Source organism: Lampetra planeri, chromosome 13, assembly GCF_965212315.1.
Source record: "Lampetra planeri chromosome 13, kcLamPlan1.2.h2, whole genome shotgun sequence".
NCBI classification, from domain to species: Eukaryota; Metazoa; Chordata; class Hyperoartia; order Petromyzontiformes; family Petromyzontidae; genus Lampetra; species Lampetra planeri.
The window spans coordinates 9971888-9993329 of record NC_136119.1 but is presented as its reverse complement, the minus strand read 5'-3'; the positions used below and the strand labels follow the sequence as shown (position 1 = coordinate 9993329).

The following is a 21442-nucleotide window of genomic DNA, read 5'->3' as shown; positions in this document are numbered from 1 at the left end:
ACACGACGCATTCGTGTGGCATGCCGGCATTTGCTCCAAACAGTCTCGCACGACTAAATAATAATCTCTATCTGTGCGCGTGTGTGTGTGTCTGTGTGGTCACTGTGTAAATATTATTGTTAAAACATATTTGTCGCTGGTCACAACTCAAACATCCGTGCATAATTAAAAGTAATTCGCATTCAGATTACAATCTTTTATTTAAAAATATAAATACAGCTCCAGTGCCATTCCTCATTTGCTTGGGTTTATAAACGTGACGCGCGTAACGCGCCTCTGTGCGTCTCGTTTATTTAGGGGTTTGCTCACGACCTACTGGAAAGCGCTACACCAGTGACGAAGGGTTAGCTAAGTCAGCGAAGTGGTCATCTGTGCGCATGGCCTCCCTTCACCCGACTCTCTGTGCCACGCCCGTTTCCTGCCGCACGAGGTAGTGGGGAAGGGGGGAGGGCTGTCAGGTGAGCTGGGATGGGTAGGTAGGTAAGCTTTGCTCGGAGCTCCTCACACAGGTGAGTGCCGAAGCGTGCAGACTGCGTCCTCTGAAGTAGCTCTCCACATTTTCGGTGGAAATTCATTCATCTCTCTCTCTCGCTTTTTTTTCTGCTCGTTGATTATTTTTTTCTTCTTCTTACAAACAAACAAAAAATTGTGTCGCCAACAGTCCGGCCTGCGATGGCGCCTGCCTCTTTATTCTGACTCTTCCCTCTGCCTCGCACCTGCCTCTTCCTCCCATCTCGCGTGTGCCCTTGCGCCCGAGGCCGCCGCTGCCACTGCTGCTCTGGGGGGGGGGGGGGGTGCGGCGAATTCTCTCGTAACGCATCCCCCGCTCCAGCGCCCCCCACCCCGACTCAAACGCCGGGGGCTCTCAAGCGCCGCCGATTTTCCGCGGCGGATCGGATTCAATGTAAGGGGACCGAGAAGGGCCCCCCCCATCCTCACCCCACCACCTCCAACCTCCCCGTCGTGCCTGCGTGTGGACACGCGACGCAGTTGCACGTGGCCGCAGCTCTCGGCGGAGGCGGGACAGGCGCCACCCGCCGGCTGCCGTCGTCCTCCGTCATGGGGTGAGTCGGGACACCGCTGCCTGGCACCTGGGCTGCCGCGCGTTGTCGTGGCCGCGTTGCGCTTGCCTACACTGAGGACGCCTCGCCGAGTCAGTCCTGCCACGTGTGGGTGGGTGGGTGGGAGGCGTGCGATGATTGCTCGGTTGATCCCAGTGAAGAACATTTGCGGGTAACTTGTTTTTCGTTTTTTTTTTTCAAACGTGGAATGAAATCGCACCACGGCGGTGGCGGAGGTGGCACACACAATGGCCACCGACTCTTCAACGTCCGCCGTGTTCAGCAGCGTTAGTCGGGGGGCACGGTCGATACACCCAACACCGCAGCATTAATCAGCGCGGCCGCCGGAATTCGAACCGCGAATTTCTGCCACAAGCGGCCACCCCTGGGCCGTGTCACCGCCCTAGTGATAGCAATTTGTCGACGTCGTGCAGCGTGAGAGGGCAATTCGTCGTCGCAGTTAAAACTAATCACGGAACGCGTCACAGCACCTGGCGTCACCCAGGTTTATCGGGGCTGCGAGCTTAATGAGATGCTGGAGGTTGATAAGGCAGCGGGGAGACTGGGGGGTGGGGGGGGTGAAATCCTGTTGTATTGAATTTGAATGTGATTGATGATTAAGCAACACGTGCGTCGTGAACCGCTGTGACGCTACAGTGTTTACTTGTGTAGGGAGTAGTAGTATTATTGTTGTTCTTAGCAACAGCAGCAGACGGTGATGGAAATAAGTCATTTTCCTTGTACTTTTAGTCAGTGCAGCGGGCATTGCCAGTGCGCTCACTTCACAAACAAGAGGGTCGCGAGTTCCAATTGCAGTCAAGGAATTGACTGAGCCCATCACCTCTCCGGGATTGTTTAAAAACTAAACATCAGTTTCTTGAAATATTATTCTCCCTTTATACCTAGAAGGGTGATTGAGGAGTCATTTCACGATTGAGGTCTGCTCATTTTGATCCAAAAGCTGGTCCCCCTTTGTTGATGTCCACAATGAAGTTTATCTCGTCCAGGAGCTCTTCCTGTTTTCATATTGGCTAGGAGAAATTATGTTACATCAGGAACATTCTCCACTTTATCTAAAACAATGATCTGTTTCCCCGGGGAATATTAAATAAGCGTTGTTGTAGGAGATGGATTTTGGTGTCTCACGACCGTAAGGAGCATGGAACAACCGGGTTCGGGGGTGGGGACTTTAGCTCAGGACTGCCGTCATAACATTGATTCAATAACAACAATGATTGTTCGAACATGGACACCGTCTGACTTGAATATTCATACTTGACACCGGTCAAAGACATTTGGCTGCTGGGTTTCATGCGAGTGGTGGGAATGTATTCCCCTGGAGACTTAGCCTCAGCCCTAACTCACTCCACCTAGGTCTGCCATTACAGGCTGTTCTTATATAACGCGGTATTTGGGTTCTTGATGAACACCGCGTTATGGAAAAAACGCGTTATAATAAGTAATATATAAGATAGGGTAAAGTACAGGTCACGATAACGCGTGAGATGTGCACGCAGGCTGAACGAAGACTGCTGAGGTGCGTGGGTAGCATCTAGAAGCATCCAGCAGCATCCCAGCGCATTGTGCGATGCTGCGCCAATGCAGCCGTAACAACCGCTGCTTGGATTTGCTTTCCGACACAGCGGTGTTGCTGCACTACTAACAAATTGGCCACGTTTTGTTTACGTGACAACCCTTACTAATTGGCTGTGTCGGGTGGTGGCGGGTTTAACGAAACATTTATACATTTACGCGATCTAACCCCAAAAACAACTATATTATAGACATAGCTCCGTTCACTCAATCGCGTTATGAAAAAAATGTGTTTCCGAACACATCCGTCGCGTTCTATCCAATTCGCCTTTTGAAAACACGCGGCGCTCTTGCAGAACTATCCGTGTCTCTTGTTCTTGGAGTGTCGATCTCTTGAGGGTGAAGCGCGCCGGTTCCCCTTGAGCTGCGTTGGTTGCCGGTGGCCGACCGAAATCACATGTGGGCTCTTATGCACGCTCACATTCTGGACACTTAAATCGTTTTCCAGCACCTTGGTCAATCCGCTACTGGATGACGACCTTTCCAAAACAGTGTCAGCCGCGGGGGTTGTCGGACCATACTTCATCACGCTGGTCCGTACGGTTTGGTGAATGAGGTGGGTGTGGGGACCAGAACCGGTTCCGACATCGCTAATGTTAACGATGGTTGGTAGCCGATCACAGGTGGTCGGTTTCACATACGGTGCAGTGAGCTAACCACTGTGACACCACTCCTCCGACCCCCGCCCCCTCCCTGTGTATACTTCGTAAAGCCATAAACATTGCCCTGGTACATCGACTGTACACTATGTTCCGATAAAGACTCTGATATTCTCCGTATTGGTACTTATGTTGGTCCCAAGACATCGATTTAAAGGGGCTGGGGCCCATGCCATTCCAGAGGAAGGCCTAAGACTCTGCAACTCCCTACTGGTTGAAATGGGTGTCGTTCCAACTTTGCTGGGATTTGGGAAAAAATGCAAGGGCTTTACGTTCGCCCACGCGTTTTATTGCAAGGATTTGTGTGCTGGTTATGAAAAACAAAAAAGTTATATAACCTATGTTAAGGCACTTTGAGGCCCCACGAGGGCAAAGGTACCATATTAAACTTTAAATGCCGATAATGACGTGGAAATTAGTTGTGTTGAATTGAAAGCCCTCAATGAAAAACAACGGCCCTGCCTTGGCAATGCTGTGGAGGAGCTCCTTAAACTCACATTCCTCGCACTGCACCATCGCTCATCTCTCCAATGTTTACCACTCCTCCATTCAGACGCGTCTTCTCGTTAATATTAAGTCATCACACGTGGCGCACGTCCGATGATTCGCGGACATGGGAAACTCGGACCGAAGTTTCCCACGAGGACTGCGCGTTGAGGACACCGTGGCTGACCTGTGTTTAAAGGTCACACCGTGCGGCCGAGCGCCAGTGTTGGGTAATCCGTCAGGTACCGATTTATTAATTTGGTTGGTGGGGAGCGGGGGGGTTTATTACCTCACGGTCAAATCGGTGCGGCAGATGTGCTCGTTTTATTTATTCATTGTCCTTCGAAGAATTAATTTAGATTTTCGGGAAATGTGTTTTTTTTCTAGGCGATGGCTTCCCAGCATTGGCGTGTTCCGGTCACTGTTTAGGCTCCGCCAAATGCATCGCGCAGCCTCTGCCGAGTGCCCAGATGTTGCGAGCTGAATGTGTTTTTCTTGAAAGTGCACGTCAAGGGAGATTTGCAATCAAACGGAATGTATTGTCAGAAAGTGGCCTGATGCTAGACGTAAACATGTTGTGAAGCTTTTCTCTCGGTAAGATAAACACTTTATTTTTTACATTCAGATTGGGAACGTCCGATTTTAAATAAAAAGGCATTCATTAACACGTGCACAGGCTTACAGTGTTGCTTACATTCGCGTGCACTCGGTGAATTTACCCGGTAGGTGTGAGATCTATGGGTTCCCCAGTGGGGCGTCCTAGCTTAAATGCCCTTTTGCAGGTCCAAACTAAAAGTGAGTTTAACACGTAGGCTTTCGCGACCAATATTGTTCATAATCAACGATTTTTGGGTTTAGATCGCGTTATTTATAAATGTGTCGTAACCCTCCACCACCCGACACGGCCAATCAGTAAAAAAAAAGTGTCACGTTGACAAAAGACAAATATCGATTTAAAGCTTTCGTGACTGCAGGGATTCATCTTCTTGGTTCTTTCGGTAAAGTCACGTAGAAGGGAAGTAATAAAATAATAAAAATAAAACATAATAAAACAATTCTCACGACGTTTCGGCCACAACGCAAGCAGCTGTCCTCAGGCGAAGAATGATAATGTTCTCATTCTTCGCCTGAGGACGGCTGCTTGCGTTGTGGCCGAAACGTCGTGAGAATTGTTTTATTATGTTTTATTTTTATTATTTTATTACTTCCCTTCTACGTGACTTTACCGAAAGAACCAAGAAGAAAAAAGACAAATAGCTCACTGCTTTAGCCCACCGGTGTGTTGAAGCGTGAAACCACAACATTTACAATTTGAGTACGACGTTTCGCTGGTAATTGCATCCAGCATCATCGGGCAATTCGCCAGAATGGTGAGGCTCTGCTGTGTCTCCCGTTCTTATATAGAGCAGCAGCAGGGTGACGTCATCATTAACTCATTAACTCAATAATCTGATCGCTTTCAGCAGTGTTGCTTTGCGATCGTGATTTGGCATTTAGTGCTCTGTTAATTTGAGCATTATTATAATAATGCATTATTATAATAACAGAGCACTAAATGCCAAATCACGATCGCAAAGCAACACTGCTGAAAGCGATCAGATTATTAAAACAATAAAAATACCATTTATCTCAGGAGTAATTGACAAATTAGCCCGTGTTTTGCAAAAGCAAAACATTACAGTAAGATTTGGTACAGTACACAAAATTCAACAACTAGTAACGTGCACTAAAGACGAATTACCTAAATTATCAACAGAAGGTGTATATCGGATTAATTGTGTATGTGGCAGATGCTATATTGGACAGACAGGGCGTAACGTTAGTGTAAGACTAAAAGAACACCAGAGAAATATTAAACTATCGCAAACACAACTGTCGGCAGTGGCAGAACATGCTTGCCAACAGGGACACTCAATTGATTTTGACAACGTTGAAGTGTTGTGTAAAACTAGTTACTACTGGCAAAGACTAATTAGAGAATCCATTGAGATTGAGAGAAACAGAAATAACTTTAATCGCTCAGACAGCTACAGGCTTAGTGCGGCCTGGAAGCGTATTATTAAATAAGATGCATTACAATTCCTTATAAGGGAAACAAGCACTAACTGATTATTAATGTAGCATAATCACAATAGAACACATTCCAAATGATTACTAATCTACAACTCGCATCGTAACAATAGCCTTATTACTAATCAAGTATATAATTACAATAACCCCCCCCCTCAAATCTTTGCACCTGATGAGTTAATGAGTTAATGATGACGTCACCCTGCTGCTGCTCTATATAAGAACGGGAGACAGCAGAGCCTCACCATTCTGGCGAATTGCCCGATGATGCTGGATGCAATTACCAGCGAAACGTCGTACTCAAATTGTAAATGTTGTGGTTTCACGCTTCAACACACCGGTGGGCTAAAGCAGTGAACTATTTGTCTTTTGTCAACGTGACACTTTTTTTACTGATTGGCCGTGTCGGGTGGTGGAGGGTTACGACACATTTATAAATAACGCGATCTAAACCCAAAAATCGTTGATTATGAACAAACTAAAAGTGGTTTCCCCACTCAAACGGGCATGGGGTGATGTTTGTTTCCGAATTAAAGCCCCGATCCAGTATTGGAAATTCCCCATTTCTTAGACGAGTAATTTTTTTGCAGCTGTTAAATCGGGCGACGGCGCATGCTCGCAGGAGCTTTACGACACATTTAATACCTGTGCATGGGTGTGAGAGCTGACTTCGCGTTCCCTTTCGAAGGGGCCGCGTTTAAGGATGTATTTAAAAGCCACGCTTGTGCTGTTTAAACCTGCGCTGGAGGGTTAGGTTTCAAACCGGTTTGTTTGGCCAGAGCTGACAATGCAACGGTGTGACGGGCGTGGCTAAGGCCTGGATTGCCCAGCTTCGTCAGGGCAGTGCAGGCCTTCAATTGGCCCGAACTTCAGGTGCAGCAACCCCAGTGCAAGTTAAAACTCGATTCGTACGAGGTGGCTTGGTGACTTTGAAAGTGTCAGTTCAAGTCTGAGGGGTGTTCAGCCTCCCGTGATCAAGCTGGGTTCTTGAGTGTCCAGTGCTCCCTCGTTATTCACGAGGGATACATTCCGGAGATGCTCGTGAATTACAAATTTCGCGGGTGATGATATTGGCCCGCGAATATGGCACTCACAACTTCTGCAGATGCTTCTAAAGTTGCGAGAAGTTTCTATCTATCTCTCTCATCTCCCTTACCTCATCATTCTCTCCCATCACATTCTCTCTCTTCACTCTCTCCCATCACATTCTCTCTCATCACTCTCTCCCATCACATTCTCTCTCATCACTCTCTCTCATCACATTCTCTCTCATCACTCTCTCCCATCACATTCTCTCTCATCACTCTCTCCCATCACATTCTCTCTTGTCGCTCTCTCCCATCACATTCTCTGTCATCACTTTATCTCATCACTTTCTTTCTCTCTCTCTCGACGCGTGTCGTGTAGAGTTCCAGATGCAATTTGCGGATCGCCAAACTTGCGGAGAGACATTTCGTGAATAACGAGGGAATAATGAAATGAGTTCATGGTCTCAGCCCAGTCACTGATCACTGTATAAAAAAAATACATATTAAATACGTGTGTTTGCTTTTTGGCGAAATTCTGCTTCTGAGTTTTAAAACATCAATCTGACCATCATGTGGAAATATAATATCAGAGTTTTGTGTAAAGGTGTGACCCCTGCTGTGTGAAGGTTCGTCCACAGCCCTTCTCTGACACACCCAGCATACCGCTCTGCTGCGAGATTCATGATGGGATTTTTCACCTCGTGGCATTGCACTATCTCATCTCATGCGGTGACATAATTGGGGATATAATGGGAAAGAAACACCGAATGAAATATACAAAATTAAAGTCTATTCCACATTTAGTCTCAATAGTTCAATTCGACAGCATTGAACTGATTTTTTGTGATGAAATTGTTGCCCTTCCCCCTGAACCCCCGATTAGCACGGTTGGCCACATACGGTGCAAAATAAGTTAAACATACGTAACATACATAACATACATACATATCCATTCGGGGCATTTGAGAAGTGGTGGGAATTCCATATTCCCGTGGCAGAGGTCAGTCTCTCCCTGAGACATCCCTTGTTGACTTCCCAGAGAGTGGTTCTTAATTTGATGGGCCAAGTTGATGCCCGACTGGGATTTTGAACTCCTAACCTTCTGATTGTGATTTGTGTGCTCTGTCACAACAGAGCACATCCATATTTCATATTTAGTTGCAAGCTTCAATATTGTAATTAGACTAGGCTGGCCTGTGCAGCATAATTGAAACCGTGCCTCTTTGATGCTCATCGCTGAATATGCCATATGGGCAGTTTTAAAATAGATCAGCTGTTTCAAATAAACAAACCAATTAGAACCAAAAAAATATCTGCCAGATTTTATTTTTTTCATGTTTTATTTTCCATTGTTTTAAAATGTTGAAAGGCATCCAAAAATGCTCAAGTAAAAAAAAGGCCCAGTCAGTGAGATGAATGCAGAAAATGTAAAGAGCTATTTTAACAGGGGTCAAGTTTGTCCGTTAAACGCACCGACGGTTATATAAATGCTCGCCAGCGGAGCTGGGTTGTTTATGTTCACCATTTGTATCCAGGATGGTGTAGCAACGTAACGATGGCTCGGAGCAGCAGAGGCTCTCTCAAACTGCTCGAGTGCAATGCAGAAACGGTACATCACGAGGCCAAAGCATGCGTGATGTTCGTGGGATCCAAGCCGGTGTTTACGTAGCCAAGGCAAGCTGGCCGCTCTGCCCGACTCGAGTGTGGAGATTCTTGACGCTTAAAGCAAGAGTAATTATAGTAATGCTTTATTTTCGCAGTAAAGCCTCATGGAGTCAGATGGCTAACTTCTTCAATGCATGTCCGGCTTGGGATGTTTGGCCGGTTCCTTGGGAAGTATTTTTTGTGGATGGGAGGAAACTGGCGTGCCTGTAAAAAAAAAACACGCATGCAAATAGGTAAAAAGAAAACTACTTGCTATGCTGCTTCTTACACATATCTCGCTACCTCTTTCATGATCACAATGTGATCTCGATCTACCATCTCCACGAACAGAGCACTGCAATGTTGGTGGATTGACTTGATCCTTGACCAGGATTTGAATTTGTAACGGTCAAATTGTGAGTCGTGTGCTCTTGCCTCTTAGATACTTCCTTCCGATATTAGGAAGCCACTGGTGCTATGCACCTTTGGATATAGGTTGAAAACCTTTTCTTTAGAACTGCTTATTGTGTGTTTAGTTTGTTGTCTCCCCGCCTGCACCTCATATGGTTGGTTACGTACGGTGCGAAAGAGATTCAACATACACGCATACAGACAGACAACCGAGCACGCTTAAAAGTGGGGTACAGTGGAATAAATTAAACCTGAGGCTTACCTGCCTCTCGGGCCAAACTGGATTTCTCAGAGTGGCGGTGTCGGGTGTGGCACAACATAAATTAATGCATCCCCCACCCGCTGCAGCTGCTGAACTACGGCCGCCGTCGGAACTCTGCCAAACCAAGGGTGACCCATCGGGCAGGTACGGGAGACGTCGATGTCAACCCCCGCGATGTCGTAAAAGTCTGTGGATGTTGAGGATGTGGGCGCATCGTGGCTTGGGCATCCCATAACGAGTGGTGAACGGAGCAAACCTTCCTGGCCATGTCGTGAATTCTGCCCGGCCACTGTCGCCCAATTTAGAGAGCGCGTGTGGCTTGCATAATAATACCGTAATCTAATTTGCACATGAACAACATGCGGTGGCTGACATGGAAAGCTGTGCCATGTTGTGCCCCTGAGGACTACAGATAAGCATCATTGACCTAGTTACAACACTGACGTGTGCAATCCTTTGTCCATCTGCTGCTGGATGAAGGCCTGCCCACACCTTTCAGTCACGGGGGTTGTTGAACCATACATCACCGTGTTTTGGGCGGTGCGGGTTTGGTGGAGTTGCGGGGGGCGGCCCAGTACCGGTTCACATCTCGTTCATCACCGATGTTGGTCCACGGCTGAGAATCAAATTTGGGTCGCGGGGTTCATAGCGCAGTGCCCTAGCCAATGTGCTACCGCTCCATCCACACAAAGCCGAATGATAATACAGAATGCAATTGCGGTACTTTAGAGTTCCATACACCGTTAAGACTGGGGCAATATTTCGATTTAAAGCTTTCGTGACTGCAGGGATTCATCTTCTTGGTTCTTTCGGTAAAGTCACGTAGAAGGGAAGTAACACAATAATAAAAATAAAACATAATAAAATCAAATAATTCTTTATTATGTTTTATTTTTATTATTTTATTACTTCCCTTCTACGTGACTTTACCGAAAGAACCAAGAAGATGGGGCAATATTGATCCACGAGGTGGTCTTTTGTTTCTATTGACGTAGCAACACGTTCATCGTGTTTACGTAGCAACACGTTCATCGTTGTTTACGTAGCAACACGTTCATCGTGTTTACACCCGGGCGTCAGCGGCAGTTTCTCGACTGAATTGGTTTGCCGGCATTTTGAGTAAAAGGTGTCGTTGCTCATGCCACTGGTGCAGGAAGGACCTCCCTTTGAGGGGGAGTTCTAGAGGGTAATTGGCCTACTCTTCCTCCCTGGCCAGACGTCGAAGAAGAGGTAGGAGCCAACCTCACTTTACCCCACCGCATGCTATCTGCCAATTGACGGATTGTCTTGTAGCCATTTATACTGCTGGGTGGACAAAGGTGGTTGGGACTTGAGGAACATGCCTAGCGATTCAACTGCCACACCTAGAGGTCAAAGAAGCGACCGCTGCATTGCAAGTCCAGAGTGCATCCCCCACATTGTGGTGAATTGTTTTTCCAAAATTTCATAACGCCAGGAGTGCATGACCGTCGGGGCATTGTGCTTGTGATGGCAAAGAGCCACTCTTCATCGGTCTCCATTAGCTACAGCTGGTGTTTGGGATTCATAAAATCAATTGGAGATCAGCATGTCACATCTGTTATTGCTGGAGTCAAGCTCTATCACTGGGCATGACGATGTTTTTTTATATAACAGATTCTAAGGTTTGACAGGTGGTCAGTTCATTTTACAGTGGAACATTCTGTCGCAAGTGGGCATTGTTCTCAGCGTGAGAGATTCTTGCCCTCTCTCACCTTTGGGTCATCTACCGAGGACAAAATGATAGTGCAGAACGTTTGTTGCTGATACTTTCTTTTCGAAATTATTTTGAAATATCCGCCAAAAAAAAAAAAGCCAAAGTCTCCCCCATGCTCAAATGAGCATTGGCCGGCCGCTGCTCATCCCGACTGGCAGTTCTAAAGCGATTGGTGGAAATTCCTCATTCGCATGGCAGGGACCCACCATTATTACATTTCTCCGTAGTGCACCAGGCACACGAGCACCGTCACCCATGGAGGCACGCGTCGCACGCGCCCAGCAGAGGGACGCCGCGTGCGTGGATGACCTCTCGCTGTCAATGTCGCTTTTATTCTCGGAGGAGCAGCAGCTGCATTAAGGCGCTTTTGTCAGCATTGCATTGATGTTGCGCCAGAGCCCCGCTCGCTAAACATCTCGAGAGCGAGAAACGTTCCCTTCGATGCTAACATTTGCAACCCTCGCTGCGACGCTGGGCACGCGCTCGTTCCGGTGGCAATAAAAAGCAAAATAAAATAAAAGACGGAGAGGCCAGAGAGCGCACGGCGCGTTCACGTACAGTGATCCACCGCGATCCGGGGGGGGGGGGGTGGTGGTGGTGGCGAGTGCGCTGTCATGCAGCAGCTATGCGTGGTGGCGTGGCGCGCACAGACGGCGCATGGCCACATCGACAGTCACCGCCTAAATTTAGCCGCCATTGGGGACAAGTGGAGATGTCATCTGGGCTTGGCCGGCTCGAGACTTCCTCCGGGAATATATGCCGCTTGACGGCACTCTCTTATTGGCCGTGCCAGAATTGCCAGAGTTGAGGAGTGAGTGCTATTTAGTTGGCTATGAACGGATGCATCATGTTATGGTGAGTCGATATTATTTTTTACTTCTTCACCATCCCATGCCATTGATTCGGTGTTTTTTTTTTTGGGGGGGTGTGGACGCGTCCCGTTAGGTCGCAGCGGCTGTTTCGACAAAGGTGCTGCGTCGTAGCCTCACAGCCAGCGTGTGCACTCGCCCGTCGGCTCTCTGCTAGCAATGTATTCGCAAGGTACGGCGAGGTAATATTGACCATTTTGCTCGTTTCGACTGTCGGTTCCGCGTGGTGCGTGCGGCGCGAATGTTGACGGCTACGACAGGCTGGGGACGAGCGTTCCAGTCGATGTGCGGTGGGTTGTGCATGTAATCAGGGACGTTCGTTACACGGGGTGGGATATTCACGTCGAGGCGAATGCAACGCTGCGCTATTCGGTTTGCGCGAGTCGAACGCGCAGCGGTGCGTCTTTGCGGGGCAACAACGGTCATGGTGCTCGTGATGTTTTTCTTGCGAGCGTCGTGCGTTCGAGCGTCGAGCGTTGTCGTGCCGTTGCGTTCGTGGGACATCTCGTGAATTGTTGAACGCGGTACGTCGTCTGATTTGCGTGGAATGCGTATGAAGGATCGTGGGCGTGTGGTACGTTAAATAATCACGTTGGAAGATTTAAAAAAAAAATGATGCTTGCGTATTTTCAGGAGTCTTATCAGTCAATGTTTGCACGTTGTGAGTGCATTTTGTTTACTCTAATTATAAGCAGGAAAAACGCTCATTAGTCATATCCTGGCTTGTGTGCGTGGCAGCGTAATGCGCTCATCACCCGCATTTGTGGGTAGGTTTAAGGGGTCAATCTAAATTTGTTAAAATGATATACCAGTGGTTATTTATTTAACCGAGGACGGCTCACAGTCGCTCTACATTCATTCTGTTCAGAGCAAGGTCCTGTGCTTGCTGTGTTTGGCCAATCCTGCTTTCAAAGAAAGTTTCTGCTTATAGGAGGAAACCAGAGTGTCTGGAGAGATGAAAAAAAATATCCCATATGCGCACAATAGGGGGAAAAAATCCCAATGGAAGCTGTCCAGACAGCTCAGGATACCTGCTTCCTGCACTGCCGTTAGCCTGCCCCACTACTTGACAGCCCAGCCAGATTGCACATGATCTTCGCACGATCCACCAACCTCCCCCACCCCCCCACCTTTAAAGTACGGATGGATTACACAGACAACGCCTAACCGGCAGCCTGGGATGGGATCGTAACAGCGCTGCCTGTTTAAAAGGATCGCACCGGCGATGCGACGTAGAACAACAACGACGCACTCGCGATGATGAATGGGTGCAGGTGTCAGGCGCACGCCGCAGAATGCTGTGGCTGTCGTCTGGCTAGCAGGGCTGTAACATTATTGGCAGCTTTAAAAAAAAAAGGCTGGGGTTATGTTCACAGTTGTGAATGTTGAGGAATGTATGTGTGTGTGTATGAGCTTCGTACGGAGCCAACCGTGCTAATCATGAATGAGCGTGTTGACGAAATTTCACTGTAAGACAACGCGTGTGACTGACACAGCATGGGGAGGCCTTCATCCAGCAGTAGATTGACAAAGGACCGAGTTCTTTTTAAATCCTTTATATTAAGTTCGCTTGCTTGCTTGCGTGCTTGCGTGCTTGCTTGCTTGCTTACGACCGTGCAAATCTTTCGGTCGTTTTTAACCCACTTCCAGTGATCCAATCGAGCTGACATTTTCCACACAGACTCGTTGTGCGTGACAATTAATTTTCGTGAAAAATTTTTCCCAAAATTTTACACTGTTTAGGGAAAAATAAATAAATATTTAATTACCAATTGCTTAATGCTGGCAGACAATCATCTGACCCATAGGTGGCAGCCATCTCAAGCCATAGGACGAGAGGACTCTGGCCGCCACGCATATAAAGGATTTAGAGTGAAAAACTTTGTTTTTACGGGTTAATTTATTACGTAACATGGTTCCATGACTTGCCATTCCCATTCCACCGCTGGACAATTGCTTCTCTGCGTTCATGCCGGTGTAGCATGTGTCTCTTAATGCTCCCAATTCGCTGCCTTGATAGCATCGCTACCGCTTCACTTTGTTTGTTCCTCTCCATAAACCCTGCAGCTGCACACTCGCAGGGTCCACCCACGTTCCTTCACAGTGAGTGCCGTCTCTCGACTCGGTCGACGCATTTCTCCCTGCCACCTGTAAAACGAGACCGCATTACCCCAAGACTCCCAGTCCCTATGCCGGCTCCCAATCCAGTCATGGATAAAATATCGAAATCGTGCTTCATATCCCCAAGGTCCTCCATTGACTCTCCTCCGCTGCCTGCTTTGTCCCCTCTTATCTCACTCTACCCCCGCCACTCATTCTTTGCACCAGAAACCAGAGCTTTTTGTCAAAGACTCCGGTCATCCTTGAGTCAGTGGGAAGTTGCTCTTTTTCCTTTGCCGTGATAATAATCTGGAACTCCCTTCACACAGACATCTATGCTGATGACTTCCTGCCAATGTTCAAACACGGGCTGAAGGTCTTCTTACTTCCCCTGACTGTGACCGACTGCCTCTCTCGATGTAAAATGAATACAGAAGCGGACTTTCTTTCCCCAGAATTCCCCTGTCCCAATGTTCTGTCCAGCATCTTGAGATGTGGCTATATTAAGACGCTATATGAATACAAATGGTATTGCACTGTATCTTAATCGGAGCTTGTTGAAGGAAAGATAGATGCGACTCACAGATGGCTTATTTGACACATTGTTGAAATGCTGTCTCTTGAAGAGGAAGTGCGCGAGAGGGCCGTTTGCAGATTTGTCACATCGCTGTCTGTCAGGGTGACACGCTTCTACGCACGTAACGAGCACAAAGTTATCGCCGCAAGACAGTGCGACATTTCATATCATCTGGTCACATTTGCCCACCCCGCACGGCCATTAATCAGAAACTTGTTTTTCCCATGCTGCGTTTTTTGCTCGGCAAAAAAAAATACACAATCCGCCGTTTAACCGATAACCAAGCGATCAAATCGCGATTCCAACTTTTTAAAAAATAGTTTTTTTTTTAATTTAATTTGACAAGAACCCGGTGAAGGGCGTTGTAGGGGAGGGGGAGTGGGGGGCACAGAAATTCCGCGGACTGAATTCCGAGCCCCGTGCTCCTGGGCTCCGGGAAGGGAAGAAGATTTGAGCTCCTCAACATTGTTTTTGATCAGGTCGTGAGTTCAGCTGCAGTGCGCAGAAAACACGAATGATAAATGAGAATAAACGTCACACGAGGGTTGTTTGGTCAAGATGACTCTCGTGTGAGTGAGAACAAATGAGACGGAGTTACGATGTCCGTGGCAGATTTCAATTCTAGATACGCCTGAGTGACTGTGAAGTTCTACACTCACGTGCTTGTATTTTAGTACATTTGAATGTTGCAGTACATTACCACAGCACTGTGCTGTGCCCTTATATGCAGTGCAGTCTCTGTGTGTGAGTGGTGTCCTTTATGTACCTGGTAATTTATTAACACAGTGCTTCATTACATTGCTTTAGCTAGAAAAGCCTCAAATCATGTTTCTTGGAGAGTCTTAGGATTCATACTCTTTTGTTCTTTCGGTGAAGTCACGTAGGTGAAGAAAAATAATAAAATAAAAATAATACAATAATAAAATAAAAAAAATTAAATCACGACGTTTCGATTGCAACACAAGCAATCATCATCAGGTGTGACAACCACAGCAAGAATTTCTTTTTACTGAAGTGGGAGAGCTGCCGGAGTTAAGGGGTTTATATGAGTCAGATAGGGCGGTGGGGGGGGGGTAATAAGGGGAGGGGGGAGCGTTGCATGTGCGCTAGGGACTGGGACGTGGGACTGGGCAGGGGGGCGGGGCTAGGACTAAGTGGATACGGAGCCTGGAGGTGAGCGGGGGGGGGGGAGAGCAAACCGCCAACAACGGTTGCGGTCAAAACAGATGATGGCGCTCAAAACAAACCAAATAGCCGCACTGCTAAACGCTGAGGATGCAATTAACTCGGTAAAATCTAGAAAGGAGTCTCAGCATTTGTATATTTTCACCTGCTGGAGGGAATCACACTACCCGTAGGGACCTAATGCATATGAGGGGCACCACTCAGAACCTCCAACACACACACGGAGAGAGATTGGCAATGGCTGTCTGGTTTACAAGTCACCTACACCCAAATAGCCGATCTCATCGTATCTCATAAGCTCGGGGTATTGAACCTGGTGAGCGGGAATAGCAGGTGTTGTAGGCTTGGGATGAGGGGGGGGGCCAGGGGGTGACAGCAGAACAATTTGATTTTGTATCTAAGTGTGCGGAATATTGAGCGTTACCCCATCGTCTGTGCGAGTTTTCGCAAAGTTAGTCCAGTCTCTTGCCACGTGCTGCCCACTCATGGGCTCGAGCAAGTATCCCATTGCCTCAGGAACCTCCTGAAATAGTCTTGAGAGACGCAGTTAGGCTTTGCTGGGTAAATAAATGTCGTCGTATTGTGATTATCATCACACGATGGTTGCTATGTGACCCACCAACCCTTAACTCCACAAAAACGCTGCGTTGCAGGCGCGTGCCATATTGCCCGGGTAAACATTTGCAAAACAAAATTTAGCAAATGGGACCCTAAAAATAGGCGAAGGATCAAACGTATTATGCAGTGTTTACAGTATCTGTTAACGTCAGCGCCATTATCCTATAATTAGTACACACGGGGTGGGGGCTTTAGAATAAGCAAACCCATTAGTTCGGTATGACCTAATTTAGTATCGAATTCTCTAAAGTTTTTCCCGACCCCTCGCGTAAACAGATACAGCGTACATTGTCTCACGAGTCGCACACGTGCACGACCATCACACCAGTTGAGCATTCTCGACAATCTACATTACGTTGCCAGCAACATTTTGTGGGTTTATTTTTGACAGAAATTCGTTCATAGGGTATTAAAACATGTTTTATTACTAATAATAAGAGTTAAACGATAAACAATTTCCGATTATAGGTTAATATTCATATTCCAATTTTAAACGATTCATCAGGAAATATATTTTAAATGCTACTGTCGGCAGGCCCCATGGTGGACAGTGCAGTCTCCAACTTTGATTGCTATTATTACTAGCTGCCACTGTCTCCCTGGCTGCTCTATTTACGTAGAAGGGCATTTTAACTTTATGGCGGGACCCCGGGTCCCAAATAAACAGAAGTCAAAATCGCAATTAATTAATTTATTTTTGGCAACTCCGTCCCACCGCACACATAAACGCCGCGACCCACCAGAAATCAGTCCTCTCGTTCTTCACCAAGCACCCGTCGTTGTCAAAATTGCCGTAGTCATGAACACAACTTTGATTAGTGCATCGTGCAGAACTCGTCGAGAGGAATAGATTGCCGTGTCGTTCGCCTTCAACAGACATAAATTGACGTCGCAACAAAGTTTATGCGAGAGCCGGGGGCTTATGGGACCCCAGGGTCCCGCCATAAGGTTCAATTGCCCGAAATGTCACCTTTTATATATTTTTCCTTTGAAGGCCGCAGCGTTATTGACGGAATGTTTTGAGTTTTTTTTAATGATTTGTGCTTCTGCAACACTGCCGAAGAAATATCGCCAAATAACTTTTGCTTTACATGAAATGTAGGTGTTGGGCAAGGTCATGGTGCATTTATTAATCAATTTAATATCGATTCGTGAGCTTACGATGCGTTCGTAGATTCGGGTGTGTGAGAATCGACCGTCCATTTAATTATGCCAGTTGTATGTAAATGGTACGGAAATTGCTGTATTCTTGAACAGAACTGCAGAAAAGAAAATTAAAACAACTCAAATGTGACGGTGAAAATGGGACCTAAAATGATTGAATCTTGAACCTAACCACGACCGTCAGTTGTAACATATATTTGAGTCAAGCTCCAAATCAAGTTTGATATATTTAAGTCGCTGGGAGTTTGGCATTACTAGGTCTCTACGAGAAGGTATGCCATCTCAACGAGAGTTCCCATTTCTACGTTTACATACATAGCTCAACATAATTTATCAACACTAACAGGATCTGAGTAACATTATTTAGACTGGAGAAACACCGATTTTCCTAGAGGCTTCTTACACCACAGGCCTGCAGGTGTCGTCGTCGTCGTAGAAATGCAGTAGCACATTTGGTTGAGCAGCAAGGCTTTCCGTCATAATTGCAAAGTTCAAATCCCAGACAAGGCCACCTCAACACCATCAACACTCATCTTGGGTCAGTCAAATCAGCACAACCTTCTGGGACTGCACCACTTTGTGAGACGTCAGTTGTGGTCTTATTATGGGTCAACTGACCTCTGCATTAGAAATATAGAGTCCCTGACCACTGACTTAATGTTACGCATAGAAAGCAGTGCCACTTTACTGGCAATATTAGCAGAGGCACTTGCATTTTTTTTACGGTAAATATTTGGCTGGGTTGTGAATATCCGGTTGGGTTGGGCTGCCGTTAAGTGGTGAAAGCGCTTGGCTCACAATTGGAAGGTCTCCGGTACAGAATCTCAGTCAGGGGTCAACTCAGGCAATCGTCCCTCCAGGGTTGTTTTATGATACGTGGCACTTTGTGGGAAGTATATAATGGTTGTCCTACGGAGAAACTGGCTCCCGCAGTTGGGAATGTTGAAGTGGATAGCTCAACGATTTTGGACATACGTTATCATGAGTGTAATCCTGAAGAGGCTTTTTTTACGTGGGAGTAGCATATCGACCAATTATGCGTCTCATTCAGATTGTAATCGTTTATCAACCTTTCTAAATGGGTGAGAAAATGCTCATAAAATGCAGAGAGATATACAGCACAATCATGAAAGCCTGTACTGTAGTATTGCTCACCTGTGAATCGCCTTCACGGGGAGGAAGTTTGCAACTTGAACACGACACGCAGCAGAATCTCACGACACGGCAGACAGCTTGGTGTCCGGCGTTCCCCGGTGAACTGACCATTTTATCCACGCTGCGATGTTGCCTTAAATTTCATGTGCTGTCTGTGTAAAAACCCTTGATTGATTGATTCCATATATAAGCCACATTTTCCCACAATCACACCCCATATTTATGGTTGTATGATGATGATGATGACTTATTTTTTTACTGTGAAGTTATCTGATTTTCGGAGCTACCTGCCACCTCAGAGCCACCGATGAGAGAATCCACAAGTACATTTAAAAAAAAATCATTATGGGTCAAAAATATATAAGGAGAACCCCATTCTGTGCATCTACAGATAAATCAAATATAACAATGTTTTGTCTATTTTTGTCAATTTATTTTATTATTATGTGGAGGCCCAGAACAGAGTTCTGTCATCATGTGTTTTACCCATAATGCTCCACGATAACGCATAATGAGTTTGTGTTGAATATTGCTCTTTGTGGTGAGCAGGTGGCCATCGTTTAGTTGGAGTGCTGTTGCCAGTGACATCTGGTTACCCAGCAGCAAAGATTTAACAATCCTGACTCTGCTCACGAGACCCAGAAGTTCGAAACTGGTCCAGAGTTTGATAGCCTGCTTAAATAAATCCAGCCAGATGTAGTCCAAAAAGACAATAAGCCGATGAATGAAACATTTATTTGTATTTATAAGTGTATTTCGATTTAAAGCTTTCGTGACTGCAGGGATTCATCTTCTTGGTTCTTTCGGTAAAGTCACGTAGAATGGAAATAATAAAATAATAAACATAAAACAGAGTCTGAATCTGAGTCAGACTCTGTCTCCTCGACAGACCTGTTCTCCACCTGAAGACGGCTGCTTGCGTTGTGGCCCGAAACGTCGTGAGAATTATTTTATTATGTTTTATTTTATTATTTCCATTCTACGTGACTTTACCGAAAGAACCAAGAAGATTTATAAGTGTAGTCACAGCTCTCGTCTGGGCCCAGGAGACACGTTGGCACTGTCCGCGCACCAATGCTTGCCCGTCGTGTGCGCGCTCTGTTTCAGGGAGCAGCCTGTATTCTCGTCCGAGGCGCAGGTGTTCCAGATCGACCCAACGACGCAGCGCTCCTGGCTGCCCGTGAGCCAGCAGGTGGTCCGGGTCTCCTTCTACCACGATGCCGTGCGCAACATCCACCGCATCATCAGCATCGATGGCACCAAGGTGCACGGTTTGCATGCACGCACATAGGCACGTACGCACACACGCACGTACGCGCACATGCACGTACGCACACACGCGCGGAGACACACGCGTGGGAGGGCTCCAGCGGCCTAATCATTTGTCCGGCTGTGGAGAATTCCAAAGTCAAAGGCTCGTGCCGTTAACACCACGAGCAGTTAATTGTGTTACTTTAAGCATAATCTCACAGTTTACATGGTTTTATCTCGTCATTCACAATAGAGCAATTAGTGTCTGCTTGCTCACACGAGAAGTGATAGTAATATTCGTGGGTGTTCCTGAGCCAGTGGTTGTGGATGCCAGTCTCTCGTATGAGAACGGACCTTCATCTGTCATGGGAAAAGGCTAAAGAGCAACACGTGATTAACTTAGGAATGGCAGCTGACACGTGCCTTATCATCGACAATGGGGACGTTGAGCCATGAAATAGGGGAGGGGTGGGGCTGTGTAGAAAGGTGGAAACATTTTCCGCCATATTTCGCTCCGCAGATAATAAACGATGAGAGATTTTCATGACGTTGGTAATACTTTGTGGCGTCAATAAAATTCGTAACACTTCCCCGAGTGTTCGACTCATTTAACTGAGCCAGCCATTAAGGATCATAGTCTGAGTCAGTCCCTCTCCGGAATTTGAACTTGTAATCTTGCAATAATGAGTTGAGTTGTACTGCCATACGGAGGGAAAATCTGGTTTGTATTGTATACATTTGAATATATATTCTAAAATAACACGTGGGAGAGCAGTGGTGCAGTGGTTAGCTCGCTTTAGCTATGAACTTGGTGAGCTGAGTTTAATTCATAGCCACGGCCAGCATGAGCAGTTCGTAATGATACCCGATCCACTCCTGGGTCCTTTCTTCACCTACCCGACGCTTCTTCTTGGTTCTTTCGGTAAAGTCACGTAGAATGGAAATAATAAAATAATAAAAATAAAACATAATAAATAATTCTCACGACGATAGACAGTCTGTCTACTCGACAGACCTGTTCTTCACCTGAGGACGGCTGCTTGCGTTGTGGCCGAAACGTCGTGAAAATTATTTAATAATGTTTTATTTTTATTATTTTATTATTTCCCTTCTACGTGACTTTACCGAAAGAACCAAGAAGATGAACATGCTGCTGTTAACCCTGTACATTAAGAGGCAGTGCTTTGAGCCGTATTTTTCTGTGGGCTAGGAAAAGTACTTTGCCACACGTCGTCCAGCACAAATCCACAACTGAGCGGAAAATCCCCTCCGTGTTTATCTTTTGCATAGTGGCTGTACTTTGGGCTGTCATCTCACCTCTCGGCACGGACCCCTCTTCCATGGCGCCTCACTTTGTCCGTAGTATGGTGTGCGTCAGCTGCCGTCCCTCCGTTAATGTTCCGTCGTGCTGTGGTCTTTTCCGGTAGCGATGCGTTGCGTCTTCTTCAGGTTCCCTTGCTCTCCTTGACACGGCGTTGAGCGCGATATCCGTCATCCAGGCATTCGCTGAATAAAAGGTCATCGCTTTTTGGACATTGGGCGAGATTGATGTAAATAAGTCACAGCTCTTTTTT

General features: G+C 46.6%; 1 protein-coding gene across 3 annotated transcripts in view; it reads left to right on the top strand.

Annotated features, from left to right (window-relative positions):
- Nucleotides 1-319: 319 nt before the first annotated feature.
- LOC144722047 (homer protein homolog 1-like) overlaps nt 320-21442 on the top strand; it is a 39616-nt gene continuing 18493 nt past the window's right edge. The window contains exons 1-2 of one of the 3 annotated variants that reach the window (XM_078600130.1): nt 320-1064; nt 19725-19881. In XM_078600130.1, the coding sequence (XP_078456256.1) occupies nt 1060-1064; nt 19725-19881 (162 nt within the window). In that variant the 5' untranslated portion in view covers nt 320-1059. Of the gene's footprint in view, nt 1065-9210; nt 9359-11673; nt 11805-19724; nt 19882-21442 lie in introns of those variants that run through there. The other 2 variants (XM_078600128.1, XM_078600129.1) reach the window with 2 other exon arrangements.